Genomic DNA, 26,036 nt, shown 5'->3' on the forward strand with positions numbered 1-26,036 from the left:
CTCACCTAGTGCCATCACATAAAGCAAACGGAATCGAAATCGGGTAAGAAATGGCGAAGGAGTAGCATTTTGTAGCAAAATGTACAATACAGGTCAAAAATCAAGGTCAAAGGTCAAAGAAGTCAAAGGTCAAAATTCTGTGTAGAAGTTTTGAAGCCCTCACCTAGTGCCATCACATAAAGCAAACGGAATCGAAATCGGGTAAGAAATGGCGAAGGAGTAGCATTTTGTAGCAAATTGTACAATATAGGTCAAAGGTCAAGGTCAAAGGTCACGACTGAAATTCTGTGTAAAAGTTTCAAAGCTCCCATGTAGTGCTATCATATAAAGCAAACAGAATCAAAATTGGCTCGTAAATGACAGAGAAGTAGCAAATTGAAGATTTTGATCACACACGGACGGACGCACGGACGGACGCACGGACGGACACACACACGTACGGAGCCCGTTTCATAGTCCCCTGCTCGAACTCGTTCGGCGGGGACAATAACCTTCCAGAGAATTTCTATTAGGTTACACACGCATACACCAAGTGTAAAAAAATAACCCTGCTGGCATTGCATTTAAATATGAGGGTAATAGTAAAATTTTGAAGTCTTGCACTTGACCTTTGAACCCTGACCTTTGACCCCATGAACCCTACATTCTCTAGATAATCACTTCCAGTCAGTACATGCATATACTATGTTCCATGAAGATACCTTGAACAATTTTCCAAGGTACGGAGAAAAAAAAAGAAGTTTTAATATTTTTACTTGACCTTTTGACCTTTAACCTTTGACCTCATGACCCAAACTTTCACCAGAGAATCTTAATTGGGTAATACATGTATACACTAAGTTTCAAGAAAATATCTTCAGGCATTCAATAGATATGGTGGAAATAGTGAAATTTTGTGTATTTGACCCTGACCTTTTGACCTTTGACCTCATGACCCAAACTTTCACCAGAGAATCTTAATTGGGTAATACATATATACACAAAGTTTCAAGAAAATCTCTTCAGGCATTCAATAGATATGGTGGAAATAGTGAAATTTTATGTATTTGACCCTGACCTTTTGACCTTTGACCTCACGACCCAAACTTTCACCAGAGAATCTTAATTGGGTAAAACATGTATACACTACGTTTCAAGAAAATATCTTCAGGCATTCAATAGATATGGTGGAAATAGTGAAATTTTATGTATTTGACCTTGACCTTTTGACCTTTGACCTTGAGCATGTGCACCCAAAAGTTGATAGGCACAACTTCACCCCCTAATACACATACATGCCAAGTTTCATTAGGATACCTCAACAGGTTTCGATAGTTACCTTGTCCACAAAATTCATTACGGACGGACGGACGGACGGACAGACAACCCGAAAACATAATGCCTCCGGCACCACTTTGTGGCGGAGGCATAAAAACACAGGAGAATGTTAAAATTGGGGTCATTGCCTATTCATAAAAATTACACACTCAAATTCTTGACAATCTGTTCTGATAACGCTGAAAAAAAGTCCCACATGAGACTTGAATGAAATGTGTTCTTCTAGCATGGTTAGTTCTGCCTCATATTCTTCCATACTCTCTTTTATCAATAATGGACACTTCAATCCTCATTCACTATAAATGAATCATGATTCTTTTTTTTCACCTATTTTCTCCCTCCTATTTCTTGTTTCCTCATTATTTTTGTGCACTTTCTTTTTCTTTCTACTGTAAAATCCAATATTTTAGTGCTGAGAGGCTCAAGAACACATTTGCCTGTTCATGAATTCACAAGCTCTGCAATGTCAACCCATTCAAAATGTGCAGATAAAACTGTGAAGACATTTTCACAGGTTTTAGAAGTCTTGTTACCCATGCAATGAAATACCCATGTCTAATTTCAATCATCACTTTGTATACCAAAAATTCTGTCAAAAAAAAAGAAAGTTTGAACTGAATTGAATAGAAAAAAGATGGTAGATATTGCAGAGTACTATGGCTGAATCTCACCCTTCCAAGACCTGTTGCCGTGGCAGCCAGTCCGATCAATCCTCCTCGCTTCATGTTCGTGTTTGCCGCCAGAGCAAACTCATTTCCTAGGACCTCTATCAACTTCTTGATTTGGTCCTTGCCTCCATTTGCTGCCAATTCCCGCACCAATCTGATAATCGAAAGAACAGAGAGCACGAATACTGTATAAATATACACCACACATTTAGCGAGTCTAAATTTTTGCTAATTGGTACTTCCTAACGAGTTCGCGAGTGGTTAAATTCGCGATCGTGGAATCCTACATGTACTGAACGGAGAAATACATATGTACGTCACATTCATATCAGGATCAGAGTCAATATTCTTGCATGTTTTTATTTCGCGAATGCAAAATATTTAGCATATACAGTAACTTCAGAAACTTTTGTACAATGTTGCATTTTTGTGAGCATAAGGGATCACAATGCTCTCTATTCCACTGTGCCACTTAGTACATTAGAAACGCATGACATATGAGGTATTACATTTCCTGATACTGCATATCAAATTGACAAATAAGCAACAAAAAAAAAAAATCACTATCTCACAAATGTAGTGGTTAATTTTTGAGGAAATTGAAATTTCTTTCACAAAAAACTGTGTTGATACCCTTTAGCTATACATCACTATGCTAAATCATTTACATGTATAACATATATTGATTGGACATAAAACAAAATCAAACCTTCAATATGGTATTATGTCTTTGATAATGACACCAAATTAGAAACATACAAAAATGTAAGACTAGTTTATAAAAGAGAATATGAATTTTGATAATCTTAAATTATGATAACACATACATGTACGTGAATACAAATATAAATGTTAAAATGTTTTAACAAAAAGAACTGAATATTCAGTAAACTACATGCTGGGAATAGCCTAATGTCACAGCCTATCTTGCCTTGCTGAGATATTGCTGAGCATTCGTGACATGGTGTCTTATATCTTATGACTCATAGGCCCGAATTCACGAAGGTGGTACATATGAAACCATGGTTTAAACCATGCACAAAAACCATGGAGCGCCAAGTGTTGCATGGAATATTTCGTTACAAAATCAGTCATTTCGTCGATGAATTGATTATTTTGTAACAAAATGACAACATTTTGTAACTAAATGAACATTTCGTCCACAAAATGATAATTTTCATTAACAAAACGGTCATTTTGTCAATGAAATGACCAATTTCGTTTCGAAATATTCCGTGTAACACTTGGTGTGCCATGGTTTTTGTCCATGGTTTAAACCATGGTTTCATTTGTACCACCTTCATGAAGTTGGACCATACAGTAATTATTTTTGTTTCAGATAACTGTAAACACAAAATGAGAGTTCAAAGGTTTCAATGACAGTAAAGAGATTACCACTCATTAGATGTGGTAGTCCAAAAATAGCACAGTATGCATATTTTCCAGGGCCCCTTTGCAAAAAAGTTGCAATCAATTGCAAATAATTGCTAATTTTGAAACAACCATTCTGATTGGCTCAGGGTCTGCCCTATTAAGAAGACATGCATGCAACAATGATTTTGATTGGCCAGTGGCAATCAGTTGCAAGTTGCGTTTAAACGCAAAGTTTCTAGCAACGGGGCCCAGGTCACTAAAAAATTCAGAGCAAAAGTTATAATATTCACACATGCTAATTTCATTATCAAAATCACATATTTTTGCAGCTCTATGATGTACACTTGAGTGACATTTAGAGGCACCCTCATTAGAAATAGGACACCTTGGGCATGGCCACGACAAGAAGCACTTAGAATACATCTAAAAGCAAACTCTGATCTTGCATTTCTGAAGCAAAAAATAAAGTGAGTGTATAAATGTGACACCACTTCACATTAAAGCCATCCTGGATGTCACCCGACTCTGCATGAATTTAATCCTCTGTCATTGGTTATGGAATACTCAGCCTACTCTGAGAATGGCTGCCACTTAAACAAATTTGAAGCATCTGGAGTGTATGTACAGAGTCATCTAATAGAAACCTGTTCTGCATACGTCATGACAATTGTGAATGCTGCATGAGTGTTGGTGAGGCCATAGTTGATGTTATTTACTGCAATGCTTCAAAACAAACTTATTTTCGAAAGTGAGAGTGTGTTCCCCACCACTTGAGTCTTCCCAATGACAGACATGTCTCTTAATGGTAACAAGTATCACATGGCATGTTCAGTACAGACCGATTTGGTGTGAGTGAGTCCTGTCCTTTATGTTACATATTTCAGCCACAATTGGGGGTCTGGTATGTTTAACAATGCACTTGACTTATTGCATAACCCATTGAATCATCTTTTCTTCTTATGTCTGAAGCCCCTCAGATACGGCTGAACATAAAGCACAGTGTTTTAAAGCCCAGTTGGTCTATACAGCAAGCAGCAAGCTCTATTACCTTGCAAATTATGCGACAAAGCTCTTGGTTAATCCAAGAGGCTGGCACTCAACTAGAATAATTCTTTTAAAAATGCAATAATGTATTCAGTGTGAGTTCCAGACTTTAGTGTTGATTTCAATGTGCAGACCAACTTTTTGGAATACGAAATCAATTGGCAGTGATTATTTTGCAAATTTGTATCACAGAACAAACAAAAAGTGATCACAAATCAGATTTTTGAAGAAAGATCAACGTTTAACAGATCGAGGAATTTCATGAATCTTACCTTAAAATCAGCTTTTCAAGGTAGATACATAATTCCTACCAAACACCATTTTAGTTAATAATTGACATCAAAACAAGTCAAACAGGAATGCTGGTTTAGTGTTACCTGAGAGTGAGATGAATATCCACTATTAGTGACATCACAAACTTAGACCAGTGCACTATTTGTTTTAAATGATTCTGTAAACTATAATGGTATTCTTATTTGTCTTCATGATCACGGTTAGATACCAGCCACCTCAATTGTACATGTACACTGTAGAACTTGCTCAAAAGCTAAGACGTCTGGAAAAATGTTCTAAACATACTGAACACAATCTTAGAAACTGTTTACAGTATATAAAATTGAGCAGGCGCTTTAATTGAACTATTCAAATGTGTAATGCTAGAGTACCCATGGTAAGCAATTGTGATGTCACTAAGCTAGATTACCAGCAAGCCACAATCACATATTTGAGCAATGATATTGCTGAGCGGTCTTTTATTACAAGACATTGGTTTAAAAAAAAAAAAAAAACGAAAAAAAAAACCCTCTGGACATGTCGTTCAGCTCAATGAAAGATTGGTCATGTGATTGCTCGCAACTAATCATGTGGTTTTAGGATCCATATCAACCATTTAAACCATGCATGATAATGCCTCATAAAAGGTAGAGATCTTGGTCTTTAATGACAGAGTAGCAGGGCTACTACAATGTAGGTAGCAGTTGTGGAAGCAGGGTGTGGGAAGTGATGGTAATCAGCCAGTATGTGTGTGCGCATTAATGAGTGACATGTTTTTTCTGCTAGTTCTTCTGCTATGCCAAGAAATGTTTCCTACACAAACACCCTTTCAAATACATCTTACCAAACCCACATTTGTTCTTGTGTCTGCACAGGCATGACATCTCTTTCAGTCTTTTGTTAAGATCAAAAGCAATCGCTTGTGCAGGACAAGCAAAATTTTTATGAATGAGCAAGAGCTAGGTTATTATACTTATGCATATAATATAACCATTTAATTTTAAGCAACAACTTTACTTGTGATCTTTTGCTTGTCAAGCTTGTGCTTGTGCTTGAAGCAATTGCATGCAAGCAATTGCTACCTTTAATTTTATGTCTATGACCCAATATCTTGCCTGCCAAAGAAAAAGGAACCTTGTTGGATTAAATCATTTTGAAGTTGGTCTCTTGAAGCATACCTCATGACCTAGCTATATAGGGTCTAAGCCAGGCTTTACTTTAGGGCCTAGAAATTCTACTATTTTCTAGTGATGTTTATAGAATTGAATACAGAAATGGAGTTTTCCACTAACTTAACAGTGCAGTGTAACACTGTTTTGAAGAATTAAGAATTTGGAATTTATATCTAACGTTAATATATGAAAAGCAACATGACATAGCAGGGGTCGCACTTAACTTTTTATTTAACTAGCCAGGCGGACTACTTAGAATCAATTTTGACACTGAAGCAATATATTGGCTAGCCAGACGGACTAGTTACTTCAGAATTTTATGATTTTTAGCTAGTCCGACATTATTTTGGGTGGCCAATGGCCAGCGGACCATCGCCAATTTCGAACCCTGCATAGGCCTGGGGTGGTATTCTGAGGTCGTAATTAAGTTTGTAATTAACTTCGTAATTAAGTCGAGAAGTTAATAGGCCCTTAATCATGGGCAAAATCGGTATTCTGAGGACGTAATTAGGGTATGATTAAGTCCCCTATAATTATCTTAGGTTCTTCCCATCTAATTGTTATTCCATCCAATCAGACGCATTTTTAGAAGCCAAAATGATGATCATGCGCGCAAATATGCCCTCAATGCGCGCTTCTCCACACACCCCCTGTAATTACAATGCAAGAGCTCCGTGCGCACACTGCGGTCTTTGATTACAACCCTTCACCTACACACGCGAAGAGCTCACATAAAATGACAAAATTCCCTGAAGATCGCCTATATTTCTTTTTTTCTCTGAATTCTACGGATACCATGACAACAAGACTCAACCGCTCCTCGGTTACCGAAGAAGGTAAGCATCGGTGTGGCCGAGAAAAAACTCTGTAATGCGTGATATCGGAGTACTTAATGACACTCTTTGGTATCATTAAGTTTTTCATGAACTTTCATACTTGATTACACGCTCAGAATACCGATTTTTGTGATTAACTCTGTGGTTCAGTCCTCTCAGAGGTGTACGCGCATTGTATACGCGCAAGCGCGTAAGACTTTCCCGCCAAAACTCTTGTTGTCATGGTAGTTATAGACCCCCTCTTAATTAAGCTCTCAGAATACCGATTCGCTAATTAAGTGCTAACCAGACACTTAATAAGCCCTCATAATACGGCCCCAGGGGATTATTCTATACCTGCTAAACGTTGTTAATAAAAATGTTGTTGTTAGTAACAATCAAAACATTGAAATTTGATTGATCACGAGTCACTGTCTCGCCCACTCAATTCGCTGGACACGCAAGGAACACGTAACGCTGGAGACGTACGGTACACAGGCATTGCGACTTCAACGGGACGCGACAACCAGCGTACGGGGGAGTTACCGCGACGACACGACAGTACACGCCCTCGTGCCACCTGAGGTCACCTCCACTCGCGCTCGCCTGACCTAAGTGAAGAAAACAACCTTTATCAGTCCATGAATATGAATACTTTAGAGATCGACTGACCTTTCTATTTCTAGTGCAGCTCCTTTTCTTTTCTCATACATCTTGTCACTAAGAGCCCTCGCGATGGTTTGCGGAAGGGGTCCATAATCGGGTTGGTTGTTCGACATGATGAAAGTTAAATTGGTTCCGACTGTGTAGTGCACTGTAAGCTCCAGCTGCTTGCTCGCTGGTCTACCGTCTATCGTCTTGGTTATCACTGCGACTGTTTTTCACAAGCCAAGCTGAGACGATACGAGCCTATAGCAGCTATCCTGGCTGTGGTGATCGAAGGCCCAAGGGGTGTCGTTGCCGTACTACTGTAGATCTAGGGCATTTTCCTGTAAGATCTTAGGTGATGATACGGAGACGCAGTATGATATGCATAACATGTGCATGGATTGTGTAGTATCGGTACGTACGGCACGGTTGTACCAGACCGGCTGTACGCCACACGCAACGCAAGCTAGTTCCACCGACCGTTGTCGTACCCGTTTCAGTCATAGCGCCATCTGCTGTCACTTTGCAGTTTAGTGGCGCAGCGGCAGGGAGGCATGTTATTTTACATAATAGATCTATCAAATTTAGTTTGATTTTAAACAAAGACTGTGAATATTTACACGAACCTTTTTTGTTTTAATGTACAAGTATAATAGGCCCGTTCTTGTTTTGGAATATTTCCTGTGTTAAGTAAACCTTCGATTATCCAACGTTGCATTTTCATTTTATTTCAACACGGTTATAACGGCGACATACTTACGTTGTCGTGTGTCAAAGGAATACGAAGACTTCATCTCTGAAGTTTTACAATTTCCTCCAAACAGTGTTTAGATTATGCATGGGCATATCATACTTCCCCTGCTCTCTGAAACACATAAAGCACTCGTCCGTCACAGGAAAGTGAAAATACAGGGGCGGATCCATGGGAGGCGCCTTTACAAAATTTAGGGAGCCCCCCCCCCCCCCCCCCCCAATTTTCTTTTCGTTTCTTTTGTTTAAAAAAAAATAAATAAAGAGGGGCGCGCGCCCGGTCCGACCCCTCTGGATCCACCTCTGAAATACACAATGATTATTGAATTTTCCTTCTCTATTTATTATCCTTCATCATTGTTGTCCATTCGACGGGCTTCACAAAATTTCAGTCTTCTCATCCGGCAATGGTGGCAATGAAAAAACTTCAAAAACCCATAACTCAAAGAACGGATTGTCCTATTCATAACCCTCAAGGTTTTCTGACATGTGAGTTCGTGTTCTGCAGCTACATTCCCCAATCCTTAGACGGTTCAAACCTCAAACCCCATTGATATTGTACACAAACAAGTTGCCGATTGTAATGAGAGCATGAACAGAGCTAATCCTCAAGTGATATCACTGTATAGGGGATACAACTCTTGACTTTGAACGGTATACTGAGTAGGTCCACACGTGACTTTATAAGTCCTATTGGTTATTGCCACCGAACTATTTTAGTTCGGTGGTTATTGCCAGATGGCGCCCTTTGGACAAGTTTTTCTTTTCTTTTCTAACCCGCAGGATGTCCCCCTCCGGTGACATTCGTTCTTCCGAACATTTCAAGACATCCGAAAATGAAATGGGCCTAAGCCTCGTTATTCCGAGGGTTCGTTATTCCGAAACACGCAGATACTTGAGATGTTCAGAGACTCCAACCCCAAGCACCTTCTGATCTGGAGATTCTCCCGCCCGAAACCCCTAGCAAACGGGAGACTCCAAGTTGATGTGTGCGAAGCGCGAAGTTAGGGTTCTAGATGTTCTCTGGTGCTATCTAAGGCTTATTTTTTCAACATACGATAGCAATAAGTAAAAAATTCTTTCCACCGGGAGACACAGAGCCAGGGCAGGAGAAATCAAATCCCAAACGGGAGAACGGGAGATTTTGCAAAAATGAGCTTTCGGCGGGAGATCTCCCGTCAAAAACGGGAGAGTTGGAGTCTCTGGATGTTCGTTGATTCGACATGAATATAAGCGTCCGTTAACCCGAACATTTTTGTTTTGTAGCGTTATTCCGAAGATTCATTAATCCAAAAATGAGCAAAGGTTCGATATTCCGAAGGTTTGTTTCCGAAAAGTCATTATTCCGAACACACATTATTCCGTATAAAATGGCCTACAATCATAATCCCCAGATGTTTGTTAATTAGAGAGTGAAAAGGGGTGCGTTATCTATTGCGATGGTTCGTTATAATATAATCCGAAGGAAAAAAAAAGTTTGTTATTCCAGCGGTTCGATAATCCGAAAATGAAGGTTCGTTAATCAAAATATATGGAAAGAATGCGTATCAAAACTATAACGAATTACGATGCTTATTTCGGTTTCGGATAGTCTGAACCTATAATACCGAGCCTTATTTCACTTCCATGACGAACCTTACTGTAATCGTCCCTCTCGACCCACGACATCAGTATATACATGCGGTATACTGTTATACTGGCAATGCTGAATGGGATAACACTGAAGAGGCTATAAAAGCTGCAACCATAAACCTCGTTGATTTGTTTGTTTGTTTGTTTGTTTGTTTGTTTGTTTGTTTGTTTGTTTGTTTGTTTTACAAGCAATGCGCAGCAATATTGTGAACTTAAAGGACAAGTTCACCTTCATGTACATGTGGATTGAGTGAATGCAACAGTATTAGTAGAACACATCAGTGAAAGTTTGAGGAAAATCCGACAATCCGCTCAAAAGTTATGAATTTTTAAAGTATCTGCGCAATTACTGCTGGATGAGAAGACTACTACAGTGTGTGATGTCACATGCGTACAACGATATAATGAAAATAAAAAGAGAATTTCACAAAATTTTACTTTTTGATGAAAGTGCACATTTCTTGGACTCGTTACTGATGTATGTTATGGATAACATTATTCCCCTTGCCTTCTGAAAGAGAGAAGTCGAGTGTTCTTTTGTTATGCGAGAAAAGTGAAAATAAGGTGAATTTTCTTTATACTTTCTTTATACCGTTGTACTCATGTGACATCACAAGCTATAGTAGTCTTCTCATCCAGCCATGACTGAGCAGAAACTTAAAAAAAATCATAACTTTTGAACGGATCGTCGGATTTTCCTCAAACTCTCACTGATGTGTTCTACTAATATTGCTGCATTCACTCAACCCACATGTCCATGAAGGTGAACTTGTCCTTTAAGTTATAGGGCCTTACCACTCCACAAACGTCATGAATTGAGTTCACACCCTGCACACCGCATGGCTCCATCAAAGAGCGCACCCCGATCCACCGTTCAAATCGGACGACTTATTTTTTCGATGAAATCCCAAGTTTACTCAGAGTGCTCAATTTTAGACACGAGATAAACTTCAGTAGGGAAAAGGGAATAAAAACTTTGAGAACACGCGAAACAACGTAAAAAAATTAAGTCAGCGGTGTCTGATGTTTATAAACGAAATCAGAATATCACAACGCATTCCTGTTAATGGTCTCCTTGTTGGTTAATGTCGCGATTTTATAGGGTATAACCGGCCTATGATAGTTTTCACCTTAAAAGAATGAGCTTATAACAAAGGCTAAAAATCTAAGTGAAAACATCGGCAATTTATCACGAATGTGACAGGCCTATGATAGTTTTCACCTTAAAAGAATGATAAGTCATTAACAAAGGTTAAATCTAAGTGAAAACATCGGCAATTTATCACGAAGAAAAGAGTTAAATTTTGGCATCATTATGTCATCTATCTTGTTTGTTTGTTTGTTTGTTTGGTTGGTTTATTTCTGCATTTTCTTTCTCCGAATATAACAATTGCAAATGAAAACAAAATGATACAGATATATACAAATCAATATAAAGAAAAATCATTTGCGTAACAACATTCAGTCTGAAGTGGCATAATTCGTCGTTGACACCACGAAGTGGCACTTTGGCGCGGGGTTCACGAATACCGCGTTTCGAGAAAAACGCAATTAAAGTTTTACAATGTTTGAAATCGTCAAATCGAGTGGATTTCTGTAACTAAACATGATAAATTGTACATGAACGGAAAGAGGAGAACTTCTTCTTTACAGTCACATACCAATTTTAAATAATGAAGGTGAAATATTGCGACGGCGAGGCAGGAAACAATTGTGCCGGTTCGTGGAATAAATCATACGCGTAAACCGCGGTCCGATTGTTTCCACGAAGTGGCACATTGGGCCGCGCCCCATTGTGTCCTGTGTATTATCGAGTACAATACGAGGTTTTCTGAGATGCGATCGTGAAATTGCTCTTACGATCGGTTTTAGGGGATATATGTATGGTTTATTGACCAGAAAAGCAAGAAGGGTATTTTTCTCACCGGCTACTATGATTTTTTCAAATCGAGGAGAAAATATATTAGCACCATAAAGTTGCAAACATAATGTGCCGCTTCGTGAACGAAATCACACGCCCAAATCGAGGTTTCATTAATTCCACGAAGTGGCACATTGCACGCGCGCACGACGTACCGTACGTGCGCCTTGTTCACAACAATGAGGTATTCGCGCGTGTTGCAATTTCCGAAATTACTTGCAATCATTTGTGCAGCCTTTACAGTAAAAATGTAGACAGTTTCGCCATTTCATTATAAACCCCAAATGTCTTCTTGGCTATATATCACAAGAACAATTGCATGTAATAAAAAACAAGTAGTGTTGCTGTTATGTTCAGGGCTTTCTGTTTTTATATAATGACAAGGGGTTGATTCCTAATCAGAATTATTCACTTCTGTACATTTACTCTAATGTATACTGATCTTTTTTCTTGCTTAATTCTATGTTTCACGATGCTCACAGTTATGATTAACGTCTCATAACTTCACATGCAGACTTTATTTTACAGTTAAGTCTACTTTCTCTCTCTCACATTTCTCTCTCTCTCCCTCTCCGGCTCTCTCTCTCCTGGAAACAATCTCATGCCCTCCTCATACCCCATCAACTGCCCGTATTCAGTCTCTTTTTATCATACTTATTATTCTAATAGAATACTCACTACTTTCATTCGTTTATACAAGAAAAAAAAACTAGCAAAACAAAACCAAATCCACATGATAAAGGTTGAATAAAGAATGTACGAAAGAAATGATAAAATCGATCCCCACAATTTTTTTGTTAAGTGCTGAAACACTTCATATTTTATTTCGTTCTTCACTGACAAAGAAAAATGGTCAGTTGATAAAGCAATGAAAACTATCTTTTATACCACTTCAGACTTGAATAAGCGCTTACATTTCAAACATGTAATCGAAATTTAGTATTACAAAATTGACAGTTCATTTGAAAACTACATTGTCCGCTTATTGTTATAACATAATCATATTCTGAAGGTATTTGACAGAATAGATAATTGTATTTCTATACACACGTTGCAGGAAAGGCTAGCTGCGGAACGGGTTAAAATAACAATACAGTGTAGTTTCTCTCTTTTTTTCTCTGCCAGATTAAGATTCAGATAAGCGGAAGAAAATTAATAATTCTGTGGAACATATACCTGCGTCCCCTTAATTAACACCAACGTCCATTACCCTGCATATCAGCACTTTAAAACGCACCAACGATCACTAATTCTACGTTTAATTAGATCACTGACTTTGAGCGGTATATAACGGCTCAGAAGGTGAAATAATTAAATGAATACACCCTTTTTTTTGAATGTCAAATATAAACGACAACCTCAAAACCAGAACAATTCCAAGAAGCTGACCATGCCCCTTATTACCTAGCAAATATTCTATTTTTTCCAGTATATCAGTTGGACCCTCTTCGTGCACTTGGATATGTAATTATGCATTATGCCTGTTTCAGAATGTTTGTCAAAATATGAATCGATAAGCACTAAATCAATAAGAATGGTACGGAACGGTATATCGAATGGCATAAGTAAATTCGAACTTTACGAATTTTCATTTCTTTTTTTTTAACAAATGAATTATTTTTCAATGTGGAAATAAAGGCAAAAAGAAATTATTCAAGGAATGATTTTTTAACTGACTGAAATACACAAGAGATAATATACAATGTATATCATATATAATAAATATTATGGATACTATCATTAAGCTAACTGATTGAAAATATGGAGTTAACAGTAAAGTGTTGCGCATTCTATATTACATTGTGACCCTGCATCACAAAACCGACAAAAAGTCGCCAGACATTGATTTTCAGTTGAGGGCAGATTCTTTTAGAGCAGACTCTGAGCTTTAAAACGATGTATAACTAAATTCAAATGGTCTCCCCTAACCTATCTAAATACTAGAAAGAAAGCACACACTCTGAAAAAGATTGAACTGAGAAAAGAGGCTTTGAAGAACAGGGTCTATTCAAGCAATTAATCTTTACCAAGTCGTGCTAGCTATGCAATGAAAGGGACAAACGCAGGATGTAAACCACCGGGACAACAATGAAGGAATTATCAGATTGAACTGAAATTGCGCATGTTCTATTAACACATTCTGCCCTCAATTAATGTCGATTTTCAAAGCAGTACAATTATCCTTTCAACAGTTATTAAACTTGAAAGTGAATAGTGAGTAAAGGATTTCAGGAAATGAAAAGAGGACCTTAAGACATACCTGATCATTCTGTTACCCCCCCCCCCCAAAAAAAAAATGGTTGTAGAAAAACTGCTGAAAACACACTCTCCCATTCATGTTATGATCCAAAACTGAAGAATAATGTACAAGGATTGCTCTTTCAGAAAATATGAAAAACTCAAGACTGACTCGGTTGACCCATTTTACTTTTTTTTTAGTCCTCGCGTAAAATAAAGGGGTGCGACTTTTAGTTCGCTTTGTGATGCACGGTCACATTTACAGTGGTGAAACATAGTACCAAATTTTGTTTGATTCATAGTTCTTCGAATATTTTTAATTAAATAAGAAAACCGCATTGCTCCAGGCATGTGCTTTTGTTTGCTAAACATGTCACTCATCATCAATCTTACGACCAGAGGATAACTAAAACCTAAAGACCATTTGAAATAATTACATGGACACATGAGTTTAAGTAAGGCCTGACATCACTGTCAAATATTGGTGGTAAAGATGTTAGGGAGGGATGTTTATGCTTGAGAGTCTTGAGAAAAAAAAAGAAAAACATTGCAACGATTGGCATGTATAATTTCTCCACTTGTTGCTGAAGTACACTTTTGTTACACAGTACTGGCGGTGAAACATTGTCCTCTGAATCCGAACTGCTTTCTGTAGAGGTGTGATTCTGGAGATGAAGTGCCCTGCACTGTTGGTATCTGGATTAATTAAATTGCAGAAACACAGACATGTAAATTATTACATGAATAATGTGACTTGGTGACCTTGGAAATCTTAACACATCCAGGGCCTTTTCTATCAAAAAAAAAATAAACACAATTTCAAAATTACTCTGAATTGCTCTGTTACGTTTCAAATTGGTAAATGCATTGCCAGAATGGCACAATATGTATTCAACGATGAAGTAGCACAAGACTGTGAAGATGTTTCCCTGAAAACCTGAATGCATAATTCTCTGAACGCTAGGAATCCATTTTTTTCCGGGAAACAGCCCTATGATTTTTTTTTTGCTTCATTTTAAATGGGTGTCTAGAGTTTTCTTTCATCGTGCTTTAGGGTCTATCTACATCTTGATACTAGGTCAAATGAGGGTGTAGGCCTAGATAATCACATTATGTTTTGTTCCCTGGCATATTAGTTTCATGTCTATGTAAATTACAAGGTTGTGATCCGTTTCATGAAAGCCTATTAAGGAGAGACTTTTCGCTCATAAGACACATCTATGAGAGATTCAAATATGTAATGACTCCATAAAACGGACCCCTCTGAGCCCTTCTTAATAACAGCGTACAGCCCGTACAGGTATTACTACTTCATCTCGGCCTACAAACTAGACGTTTCTACAGGCACGAACATCATACACATTTACTTCTACGCAACTGACAAGCAAATAAAAAGGGGAAAGTCTAAATGGACAGACGTTTGTCCAGGGGGAAAAAATGGTAATGCTGGCAAAGCGTGAATTTAATACATGTAGACCTATGACTGGGGGGGGGGGGGGGTGTTGATAACTCATAGCATACAGGGATCACAGTACGTGGGCCCAGGTTAACTTGAAAGTTGCGTTGTACAGTAGGAACATCAGACACTTGTCTTGAACGTCTCTAATCTTACGTTTCTGATAGCGTTGCAATGTCAAGTCAAATATTTCAAGTATGACAAAATAAACACCATTATCATAGATGACTAAAATCTACCCAGAGTTCTTACCTTCTTATGACATGGTACTTGGTATTTCATTGGATATTGACGTATTATTATCGTAGCTTGGCTGGAAGTGGTCCGCGTACGATGCGCGTAGCACGTCTTAACACAGGGCGTCTATGTAATGTGCCGCTTCGTGAACTAACCAACACACAGAGCAATTAATTCCACGAAGCGGCACATTCGATAGTGCCACCTTTGTGAAATTACTGATCTGCGTTTTTGTGCCTTGTGCCACTTGTAGAAATACCAGTTTTTGCATAAATAAGCATAATTCTGACCTGAGATTCTGTGAAATGATAGAGAATAACTAATACATAACAAAAATGAAGAAAACAGAAAATTGATTTTCTACGCGATTTTGGCCAAAGTGCCACTTCGTGGTGTCAACGACGAATTATGAATCAAAATAACATACTAAGGCATACTGTATCTATTAACAAAGGAGAAATCAATACAGGGGACCGTCATCATAAGCAGAGCTTGACGTGGATGAGGCCCTATCTGAATATGTGATACCAATGTAATACAACACCAATTATGTACTCATAAAACTCTTAATCTTAATACACAAAACACATTTTGCTACAGAAAAAAAACCAGAAAAGAAAAATAGTGACTTGGCGCTTTAAAACAAGAAAAAAAAAAACAGCACGCAGCACCATTGACTACTGCATGGTATATAGACAATAAAAGTGTAGGTGTGTGCGAGTGACAGTGCGTCGTGTGTGTATCTTCGACTTGTATCATGCAGTATGTTCAATAAGCCCATATAGTTAACTGATAGAATCGCGACAAACAATGGATAAGAGCTCCAATAATATAATGTTTAAAGCATGAAAGTTATGGCATTTTATACATTTCCCTATTCATATATCAATGTTTTGATAAACAATAAATCGCAAATCAGAATCTCTTAATAAGTTTCCGACTGTTTGTTTTAAAAACTGATAAAATGCAGGACTCCACGATTGAACGTATACTTAGATTTTAACAATGTTCACACGCGCTCTCATTATCTTACTTTACGATGAGACAGACAATGTTTCTATATATCCATTAAAAAAAGATGCATTTCATATCAGGTCATAATAACCTAGACAATAATTTGCATATACGTTATAAACATAATTTACCTATGATTCTGTATGACCCGCAATGTTGCAAGCTGTTTCTCAAAAACATGTGGACGTAGATGATACAATGGACATAACATTCTGGTTTTCTGTCCGATTCTATTATCAAATTGATAAGCGATTTTAAGCTTCTGATGTAATGTAATATGTGTCATTAGAAGTTATCATATATTGAAGATGACTCTTAAATATTTTTTGAGTAAAGATAAGATCTTGTATAGCCTTGATTACAGATTCAACATACTGGATTTTTTTGCCGTTTTAATGTAACCCGTATTGCATATCCCACAACCGAAAGTCATTTACCTTTTATGCGCGTGTGTATATAGCCGGGTTCACACGTACAAAATAGCGGGATGACGATCGCGATGCAAATCTCGAAATTTGTATCCCGCTAATTGGTGTACGTGTGAACCCGGCTTTAGTGTTTCGGTTGTCATCATTCTGATCGATTTATGTAATAATTAAAAGCACACGGTATTTTTGAATTAACGAGGCACGTTTATCATGCCACTTGGTTCTATACGCCATTATATTATAACAAACGATGCGCCCGATATTGGTGAATGATTAAATTAGTAATTGATATTTTTAGTTATGTTGATTGTTGTCATTAGTATGTATACTTTATACCGTGTAATAAACCTATTATTCTTTCACAGTTTTATCGTAAGTAACTATGAATGTTATGTATGTGTGTATATATTATTAATGCAATAATGATGACAGCTGTCCGTATATGTCGCTCCGCGTTTCAGCCACTTGGCTAACATGGCAATATTCTCAATAAACCAGAATGAATTAAATTGAACTGAATTGAAATTCTGTATGATTTTACCAACATTGAAAAGTCAGTCACTTATTTTTTTGTTTTCGTTGCGAGTCGACACAGGACCTTTTATACGTCCTTAATTATCAGACGTTCAATATTATCAATCGTCTCACTGATCTCTTGAAATGCAATCGTTGGGTCTTATATAATATATACATATATATATATATATATATATATATATATATATATTATATATACAATAGGCCTATATGATTATACTTGCTATGTATTATACGCTTTTGAACTATAAGTTATCATTCCCACGAAAAAAAAAATATGGCGGTCCGTATCAAGGATGGAAATTCCATAATCATGATGCCGTTGAAATCATCCAGGCCTTTGAATGGCTAACTTTATTTTTTTGTGTGTATGTGAGAGAGAGAGAGAGAGAGAGAGAGAGAGAGAGTTTGAGTTTGTGTGTGTGTGTGTGTGTGTGTGTATGTGTGTGTGTGTGTGTGTATCACGGTGGGGCCGTAAAAAAATAAACTCCAGGGTCAAAACCATATCGATTTGTTACCACAGGAAAGACAAAATAATCTGTAAGCTTCATAAACTTTCTAATATAGTCCTACTATAGCACTCGTAAGAATTGTGCACTTATAATCACGCCTGTCATTTCACTCGATTGCCTAAATGTGGGAGCAAATTTCAATAATATGCCTATGGACTTTAAGGAATTGGAATGCCAAACATTGTACTTATATTGACTGCAGTTCCTATGGCAACAGCAATTCAGGCAAAACCCCCATCCGTTTTGATCATGTGCAGCAGGGCCTATATTGTTGCTTTGATATTTAGTCGCATTGCAATCTTTATTTGCAAGTCGAAAAAAATTGACAAGACCCCCAGCAGAGAGTGAATCAGTGGCGGATCCAGAGGGGCCCCTCTTTATTTGTTGTGAAAACAAAAGAAAGAAAAAAAAAAAGGAGATGAAGCCCGGAAGTACCCCCAGAAATATTGTTTTCGCCCCCGCCCATGAAAGGAATTCTGCTGGATCCGCCCCTGGTGATGCCTTCCCCGCATCACACAAGGGCGTCGTCACCGGACGACCGGTGGAGGACTTGAGGATGGGATTATGGGAATGACCAAAGTAGAATAGTATAGATAAGTTCCGATGTATAGGCCTACCTCATTCCTGTATAGGCCTACTCACCAATCCCTCGTGTCACTCCCGGAAAGAATAGCGTGTCCTTTTGACTTTTCTATAGGAGTTAGCCGACCTGTAACTTCAGAAGAAATGGAAAAAAAAACCCACAACACTGCGCACAAAACAACATTGATCGAAGTGCAGTTTAACTCACGAAGTCATCCAGGGGTGTATCCAGGATTTCTTTCTTGGGGGGGGGGGGGGAGGGGGGGTCGTAATCAAAATTTTTGGACCTTCACCTTTGCGAGGTTTTTGACAATTTGCTGGAACACCGCCTGGTCACTTTTTTTCCTGTTGTATATAGGGTAAAAAGCCCTCAAAAAACAAAATTAACGTCTTATCAAAATTAATGTCATATCAGATATTTAGGTCTAGTTCGTTTGTTTTGTTTTTTGGTTACCATTCAAATTTACAGCATAGGCCTACTTATCAATAATTATTACACGTATCTCGATCCTCCACGGCGCTGCACTTTGGTAACGAAAAAACAAAACAAACGAACTAGACCAAATATTATCTGAAAACAAACTTTGTTTTGCAGAGTCTTTCTCATATTAATGCAAATTATAGGCCTACATCATCAGTTTCCAGTTTGATCATCATCATGTGAATACAGAAGAAACTAGCACAAATATGATTTACATTTGCATTTTGAAACTGGGTTAATAATGTGCTCGGAATGATTCAGCAAAATGATCATCAAAATGATCATTTTGCAGCGGGCTGTTCAGAGTAGGAGTGTGGTCGCGTTCCGCACCTGTCCACACGAACACTGTTTGCACAACATTGGAACAGTACGTTGTTGCATGCGTTGAACGCATGACCAGACTGCCCCGCCGTACCGCAGGTACGGTACTAGTAGTCGGAGTTCGAGGTCGATCGAGTGCGTGCATTATTGCATGCATTCATTTCATCGGCTGAACGTCGTCGAGTGAGTCTGTACGTTCGTGACCCGTACCCACGGGCAGACTTCTTCTGTGATCTGTCCTTCAAGAGTTGCATGCAGCTATATAGCAGCTGCTCTGCTGGTCCTCTTCTCACTTTCTGCTCCTAACACACACTAAATACTGCCTAACGTTAGATTGATCCTGCATGTTTTCGTCTCTTTTGATACACAGCATCAAGACTAAGAGTTGTGACCTGTGTATGATTTGGACACAGATCTGTTCGTTGTGCAAACATGCATGACAGTGACACAGCAGCTGGCCGTGATATATGTGAGTGTTATTAAACGTTAACGTTAGAGTTCATTAATAACATTCCCATCTATACAAACCGTTAATACGATACCAGACGAACTACATAACGTTAAAGATTCAGTTCCATCAATCAGTCTATTCAGTCAGTCAGATTCAGACACTGCACCGGCTAGGAGAGTGCTAGTTGAGTGTAGTTTCAGATTATCATGATCATGATGCTTTGATGGTTAAATTTATGCAACTTGAGATAAATTTACTGTCAATTATCATTGCTAATTGTACCAATTGTACTTGTAGACTTGTAAATTTACTGTCGCCATGGGTAGTGTAGACTGTAGCGTGGACAGATCATGGCGACGTTGTGAAAGAAGAGTTTTGAGTGGTGAATCCAGTGTCACTGACACTAACGTAGCCGTAGGTCTAACAAATACTAAATAGGGTCTATCTAGAATTCTAATGGTTAGAGAGCGAGAACTCAGTCAAATAAATACAGACTGATGAGACTCAGAGAGAGTCTTGAGACTGCGTTTATCTAACTTGAGAGAGAGAATCACGTTTCAAATAAATCATGCGTGTTGAATGGTGTTTGCGAATGTGGTTTGAAGCGCTATTCTGGGTATACCGTGTTTATCTAACCATCATACAATCACAATTCAAGTGTTGTCACTATGCAGCTACTTTGAGACGTTTGACCCAGGAAGTAAAGGTCAAATGCGTGCCAGCAAACATGCCTCATGCAGTCACACACAAATAATGGGTAGGTAGAGAGCACAACTGGAAACAGCTGGGATTTGACCTTGAGATATCAAACGCGTTTTAAAACGGCATTGCAATTATCTACTCACAGAGCGGTGATTGTGGTCTCAAACGCGTTTCAAAACGCCCTTTGAAAGGCGTTTCAAAACGCCATTGCTAAACGCATTTGAAAACATGGTTGCGTTTATCTAACACCTGAAAATGCCTCAAAGGTGTTTAGGATCACGATTCTGCCTCAGAAAATGTTTAGATAAATGCAGCCCAATGCAATACTTTAGTCTAAGTGCATTGACGTCTTGTTTTATGCACACTGCCATGGTTAACGTTTGTCAAGAGGTGTAGCATTTAATGTTAGATAGATCTATACATAGACCCTCAAACATTTTTAAGAGACCACACAGTGAAGTGAAAGTGGGAATATTTTCAATGTTCCACTGAGTAGAGCCAGTTTCGTGTTCATAGTGACAAATGAGATAATATTCTAACAAAATTACCGCCCATGGGAACAAACACTTTTATAGGATCTAAGTGATTCTATGAGAAATATCATGGCGTCTAATTAGAGTTCTCTATACAGGTACATATCAAAATATGTTGGCCTACTATGGTCATGTAATTCTGCCAAGTACTTGTAATGTAGTGCTTGTGTTGCACATGATTGTAATGGTCTCTTTAATAAGAAATAGAAATCTGCGATAGGCATCTCAGAATACCAATGTCTTTAATTCTCTAATTCTGTTTTCCTGTGTTTTTGATTGAATAGAGTGACTGAGCTTAGTAAAGCACAATGCAGCGACTGACAAACTATGTGCAGGGCTATCAGAGGGTGGGACTGGAGCTGAAACAAGCAGACATCCAGAAGGCTCTGGTTAAAGCCATCAAGGATATGCAGCTCAAGAAACGTTCTGCAGCGGCTGCCTCAACAGCAACACAAGCCTCTGGCATCCAGGACAGACATGGTGATGTGGTCCAGGGGGTGCAGCGCCAGATACACACGGGACAGCGTCGGGAGTCATGTGGGAACTCTGGATTCGGCGAGGCCTATGAGCCGTGGTCTGATGACATGGCTTGTATCCTGCAAGGCAGCTGCATGCCGGGGAGTACCCGCTACTGCCGCACCGCCTCCATGTTTAGCAAGATGGAGCTACAAGACATCATGCAGTCCACGGGAAGGAATGGCCTGTTAAATGGAAAGCGCTACTACCACACTGCAACCCGAACCCTGCCCATCTGGTCGCTAAGGAACTCGAGATTAGCGAGTCCTGCCCCTCTTGCTGGTCTGGTCGGTGTGAACCGCTATGCCACAGACACTCCAGAGGGCAAGGAGGAGGGTGGAGCGGCGGAGGGCCAGGTTAGTCAGAGGGCTAAGCTGAAGAGAGCTGTGCGTGACTATGGCTCAACTGTGGTGGTGTTCCATGTCTGCATATCGCTCATGTCGCTTGGAGGCTTTTATCTAGCTGTCTCCAGGTGAATAAAATGCTCATCATGCTTTCAACAAAGAAAACATTTCTCCCCCCCCCCTCTCTCTCCTTCCCTCTCTGTCTCTCCACTAGGTGTAACTGAAGTCTTTACTAAATAATGATGTGCTTTTGAGTTCAGATTTGCACCCACTTATGTTTAGTTTCATTAAACATAAACCCTAACAAATGATTAATACCCATCTAGGAGATATATTTTCTCTCTTTAAACTTTAAGATATTTCTGCAGTGATGTAATTATAACTCTTACAGAGGTCATGATATCGTTTCATCCACAATTATGTTTTGGGTCCTACATCAGGGGATGAGGATGGAGAGTAACATTTCTTCACAGTCAGCAAAAAGAGCAAGAAGATTTACATATATTTGCTGTATGGATAAGGTACATTTTCTTAAATGCTATAAATTTTCTTTCTAAGTACTGTTATTAGTTGGTCATTGGTATTTTAATGTTGGGGAATATTGATATGATCCTTGACCATTGTTGTCAAGTTGATTTGTCTATTTCTCAAGGTTGCCTTCTAAGTTCAGGCATGATGCCAAATGAGATATACAATTCTATATATAGATTGACTACCATGTAAAGCTTAATACTCCATGAGACATTGCTGTAACAAATGATAGTGATTTTAAACAGCTATTACATCATGATAGGTTTTGCAATACCAAGGTACTTAAATGGCTATGTTGCACTGTGGGATTTATATAGTTTTTCTGTCAAAATGTTCATATGCTTTTTAAAACACAAACCATTTACCAATTATCATAATGATAACCATATATTATACCTACAAAGTCCAAAATTAGGATTGAACTGTCAGAATGATCATAACAGATAGGTAAATTAAAAAGAAAAAAGATAAATTGGCATATCACAGTTGACACCAAGGAACCAAGTGATAAATATTATTTACTCCGTGTAGAATGTTTTTAACACAAATCACACAATTGTCTTTTTTTCAGAGATGTTGACTGTAGATAATGATGAATTTTCCCTTGAAATTCCACTATCATGATCTTGGGCTAATTCTTTATTTAAAATGCTAATTTTGATATTATGTTGAGGAATTGTAGAAAGTAGTCTTAAACTCTCTTGAGGGAAGTCCAATCTGTAACCATTCATGAGAATATGCCAATCTCCAAGAAAGCAACTATTTTCTCTGCATGACAAAAACACTTCCTTTTTTCAAATCATTATCCCTTTCATTTGCATCACTAACCTGTTTCATAGTGTTCCATGCAACAAAACTATTGCTACAGTTCAATTTTTTTTCCCCGGTTTATAGAGCAGTACACTAACTACATGTAGTATTGACTGAAAGCACACTGTATGTTCATTGTTCATGCAACTCTCAATTCAATATTTTCATTCTTCACAGCTGGGAAAGAAGAAAAGAAAAAAGAAAAGAAAATTCTTGCATGTGAAAGCATTCATTAGAAAGATTCATGCATTCTGCATTTTCAGAAAAAAAAGAAGGACAAAACCTTTTCTTAAAAGTGGTAAAATGCTGGTAGAATAGCATGCTCTTGTGAAAGAAAGTTTGCATGATATCTGTACATTTTATATGCCAGTGTGTAATACCCCTGTCGTGTAGACAAGGAGGATTTAAGTGCAAAGGCCACATGACCTCCCATAATTATTTCCAAGCACGACACAAACTGAAACAAGTCATAACTTTTGAAACGTGCAGGATTTTTAGCTGATTGTGTCTTTTGTGTTCAGCTGTCATTTTTCATTGCTTTTAAAGATCAAAAAGATGTGAAAAATCAGAGTCATTGATACATATTAAATTGACCAAGAATGCCTGCTTTTTGGCCAAGAGAAATCTCTGCACACTGTTGCATCTGCCTTGTGACTTTCCTAATCATCCTAGTGTGCATATTCAAAATTGTGTGTGCTTGTGCATGAAGATTCATCACAGCTCATATTGTGGCTTTGTTTGTTGACTCTAGTGTCATGTGTGTAGAGCAGCCAGGCTATAATACAAACGTTGTATCTTGTTCTTTTGTACACTCGTCACGTACATCATAGGTGAGCGTGCATTTCAGGTCAAATGAAATAAGGTCAGATTGTTTTTGGGTGCATCAAAATGAAGATTGGCCTTTCAAGTTGCCAAGTAGCTAACAATAAGGTTTAGATGTATACATGTACCATAGACAGTTTGTAGCAACTGTACAAAAGAAAGATTATCTTGACTGAAGCTGTTAACACTAAAAGTATGTTTTTCTTGTTTGATTTTTTAGTTGGAAGATAGATATGCATGTAGTATGATGCAGTCCACCAGTTTGGGACCTGAATTCTTCCAGACAAAGTTCCTGCAATATAGTACATCGTTATCATCTGCTCTAAACACACCAGAGGAGAAGGAAAAAGAGAAAAAAGGGGGATAATTATTAAAATGTTTTGTTACTAAAAAGAAAAAAGAAATCAAAATTGCAACATCCCAATTGTAGCAGATGTGTGTGTCAGATTGGTTATGAGCTGTATTTCTTTTGATGATATTTGCCAGTTTGAAGTGTTTAGGTTGAGTATCTTCTCTTTAAATAGATATCAATGATATTGTCCTTGAATATTATACCCTTGCCTTAAATTTTGTAGTTATTGAGTCACCTACAAATGTGCTTATGATTTGAGTCTTTTCTCCTGTATCTCTCTCTCTAGTGGTGTTGATGTCCAGTCACTCCTGTCAGCTCTAGGCTTCAGCAAGGAAGTCATAGAATCAAAGATCGCCACGGGAACCAGCACCTTCGTCATGGCCTATGCCGTCCACAAAGTATTTGCTCCTGTGCGCATCGGCATCACATTAACCTGCACGCCTTTCATTGTACGGTATCTACGCGGTGTAGGCCTTCTAAAGCGGCCAATTCCATCGAAGTGAAGATACAGTGATAAAAGACAATTTAATTGACTTCCATATCTAGGAATCACTTTATAAAGAGATATATCTTTTATAAGAATGTTTGAATTCTTCTAATCTTTGTGCGACTCACAGGACAACAGTCATCATTGAAGCACAGAGCCATGGGATTTCTGGAACCAGATCATGTACAACTGTTACCATCTTTCTTGTCTAAACTGTAATAGGTTGACAGTATGGCAACACATTAGTAATGTGTGTTGCCAGAGGGTTGCTTTGTGTTGTAGCAATGTAACTTTTTGTGTTTCAGAGGAAGTATTGCCAGAGGGTTGCTGGGTAACATGGCAACATATCTTTTTGTGTTGCAAATGAAGCTTTAAGACACAGTAATGTATTTTAAAAAAGGATATTTAAGCTGTGAAGTTGCTTTGGTGATTTGTAATTTCTTTTTGTACAGGGCCTTTTCCTCTGTTGATTTCATCATATGCTCACTTCTGCCTTAAATATCCCTGCCATTGAGTGGGTACATTGAGATTTTTTGTTATTATCTTTTTTAAACTTCATTACATCTCCATTAAAGGGGAATTCCAGTGCAGTTGAAATTTAGTGTGAAAAGGAGTACATTTTCTTATCACAACAATGAAAATTTGATCAAGTTCAGATGAAATATAAGGAAGTTATGACATTTTAAAGTTTTGCTGACTTTTTAGGAAACTGTTTTTGGACAGTCAATAAATATGCAAATAGTGAAGTGATAATGTCATCCCCTCACAACTTGTCATATACACTAGTTTGCACATAAAATTGTGAAGTTTCCTGTTGTTCATGCAATTACACCCCAGTCTCAGATCTTGATTTATATCTAACTGATCATTATTTTGAAGTTATTAAACCAGGAATAACATGTTTTACTCTTCAATAACAGAAACACTTAATTTTTGTCATTTTTTGTACACTATAAATGGAAAATTGTGAGCTATGCCTTCTGTTCTGCAGAAGTTAGAAAAACTTCACAGTCTCATATCTCCCATAATTTTTATCCAATTCTGATCAAATTTTCACTGTTATACTCA

At 38.1% G+C, this 26,036-nt stretch overlaps 1 protein-coding gene across 1 annotated transcript; it reads left to right on the forward strand.

Moving 5' to 3' along the window:
- Positions 1-19,871: 19,871 nt before the first annotated feature.
- On the forward strand, positions 19,872-25,197 carry LOC139726591 (uncharacterized). The gene is made up of 3 exons (XM_071637585.1): positions 19,872-19,889; positions 21,391-22,094; positions 24,768-25,197. Exons 2-3 carry the CDS (start codon positions 21,415-21,417, stop codon positions 24,982-24,984), a joined length of 897 nt encoding a protein of 298 aa, XP_071493686.1. The 5' UTR covers positions 19,872-19,889; positions 21,391-21,414; the 3' UTR covers positions 24,985-25,197.
- The last annotated feature ends 839 nt before the right edge of the window (positions 25,198-26,036 follow it).

This window comes from Diadema antillarum, unplaced genomic scaffold (assembly GCF_040938485.1).
Source record: "Diadema antillarum isolate AM-2024a unplaced genomic scaffold, OU_Dant_1.0 scf00000017, whole genome shotgun sequence".
Classification (NCBI taxonomy): domain Eukaryota; kingdom Metazoa; phylum Echinodermata; class Echinoidea; order Diadematoida; family Diadematidae; genus Diadema; species Diadema antillarum.

Coding starts and splice junctions, on each gene's coding strand:
- LOC139726591 (XM_071637585.1), top strand. CDS start 21,415: ATGCAGCGACTGACAAACTATGTGCAGGGCTATCAGAGGGTGGGACTG. Junction 22,095..24,767: donor TTTTATCTAGCTGTCTCCAG/GTGAATAAAATG, acceptor CTCTCTCTCTAG/TGGTGTTGATGTCCAGTCAC.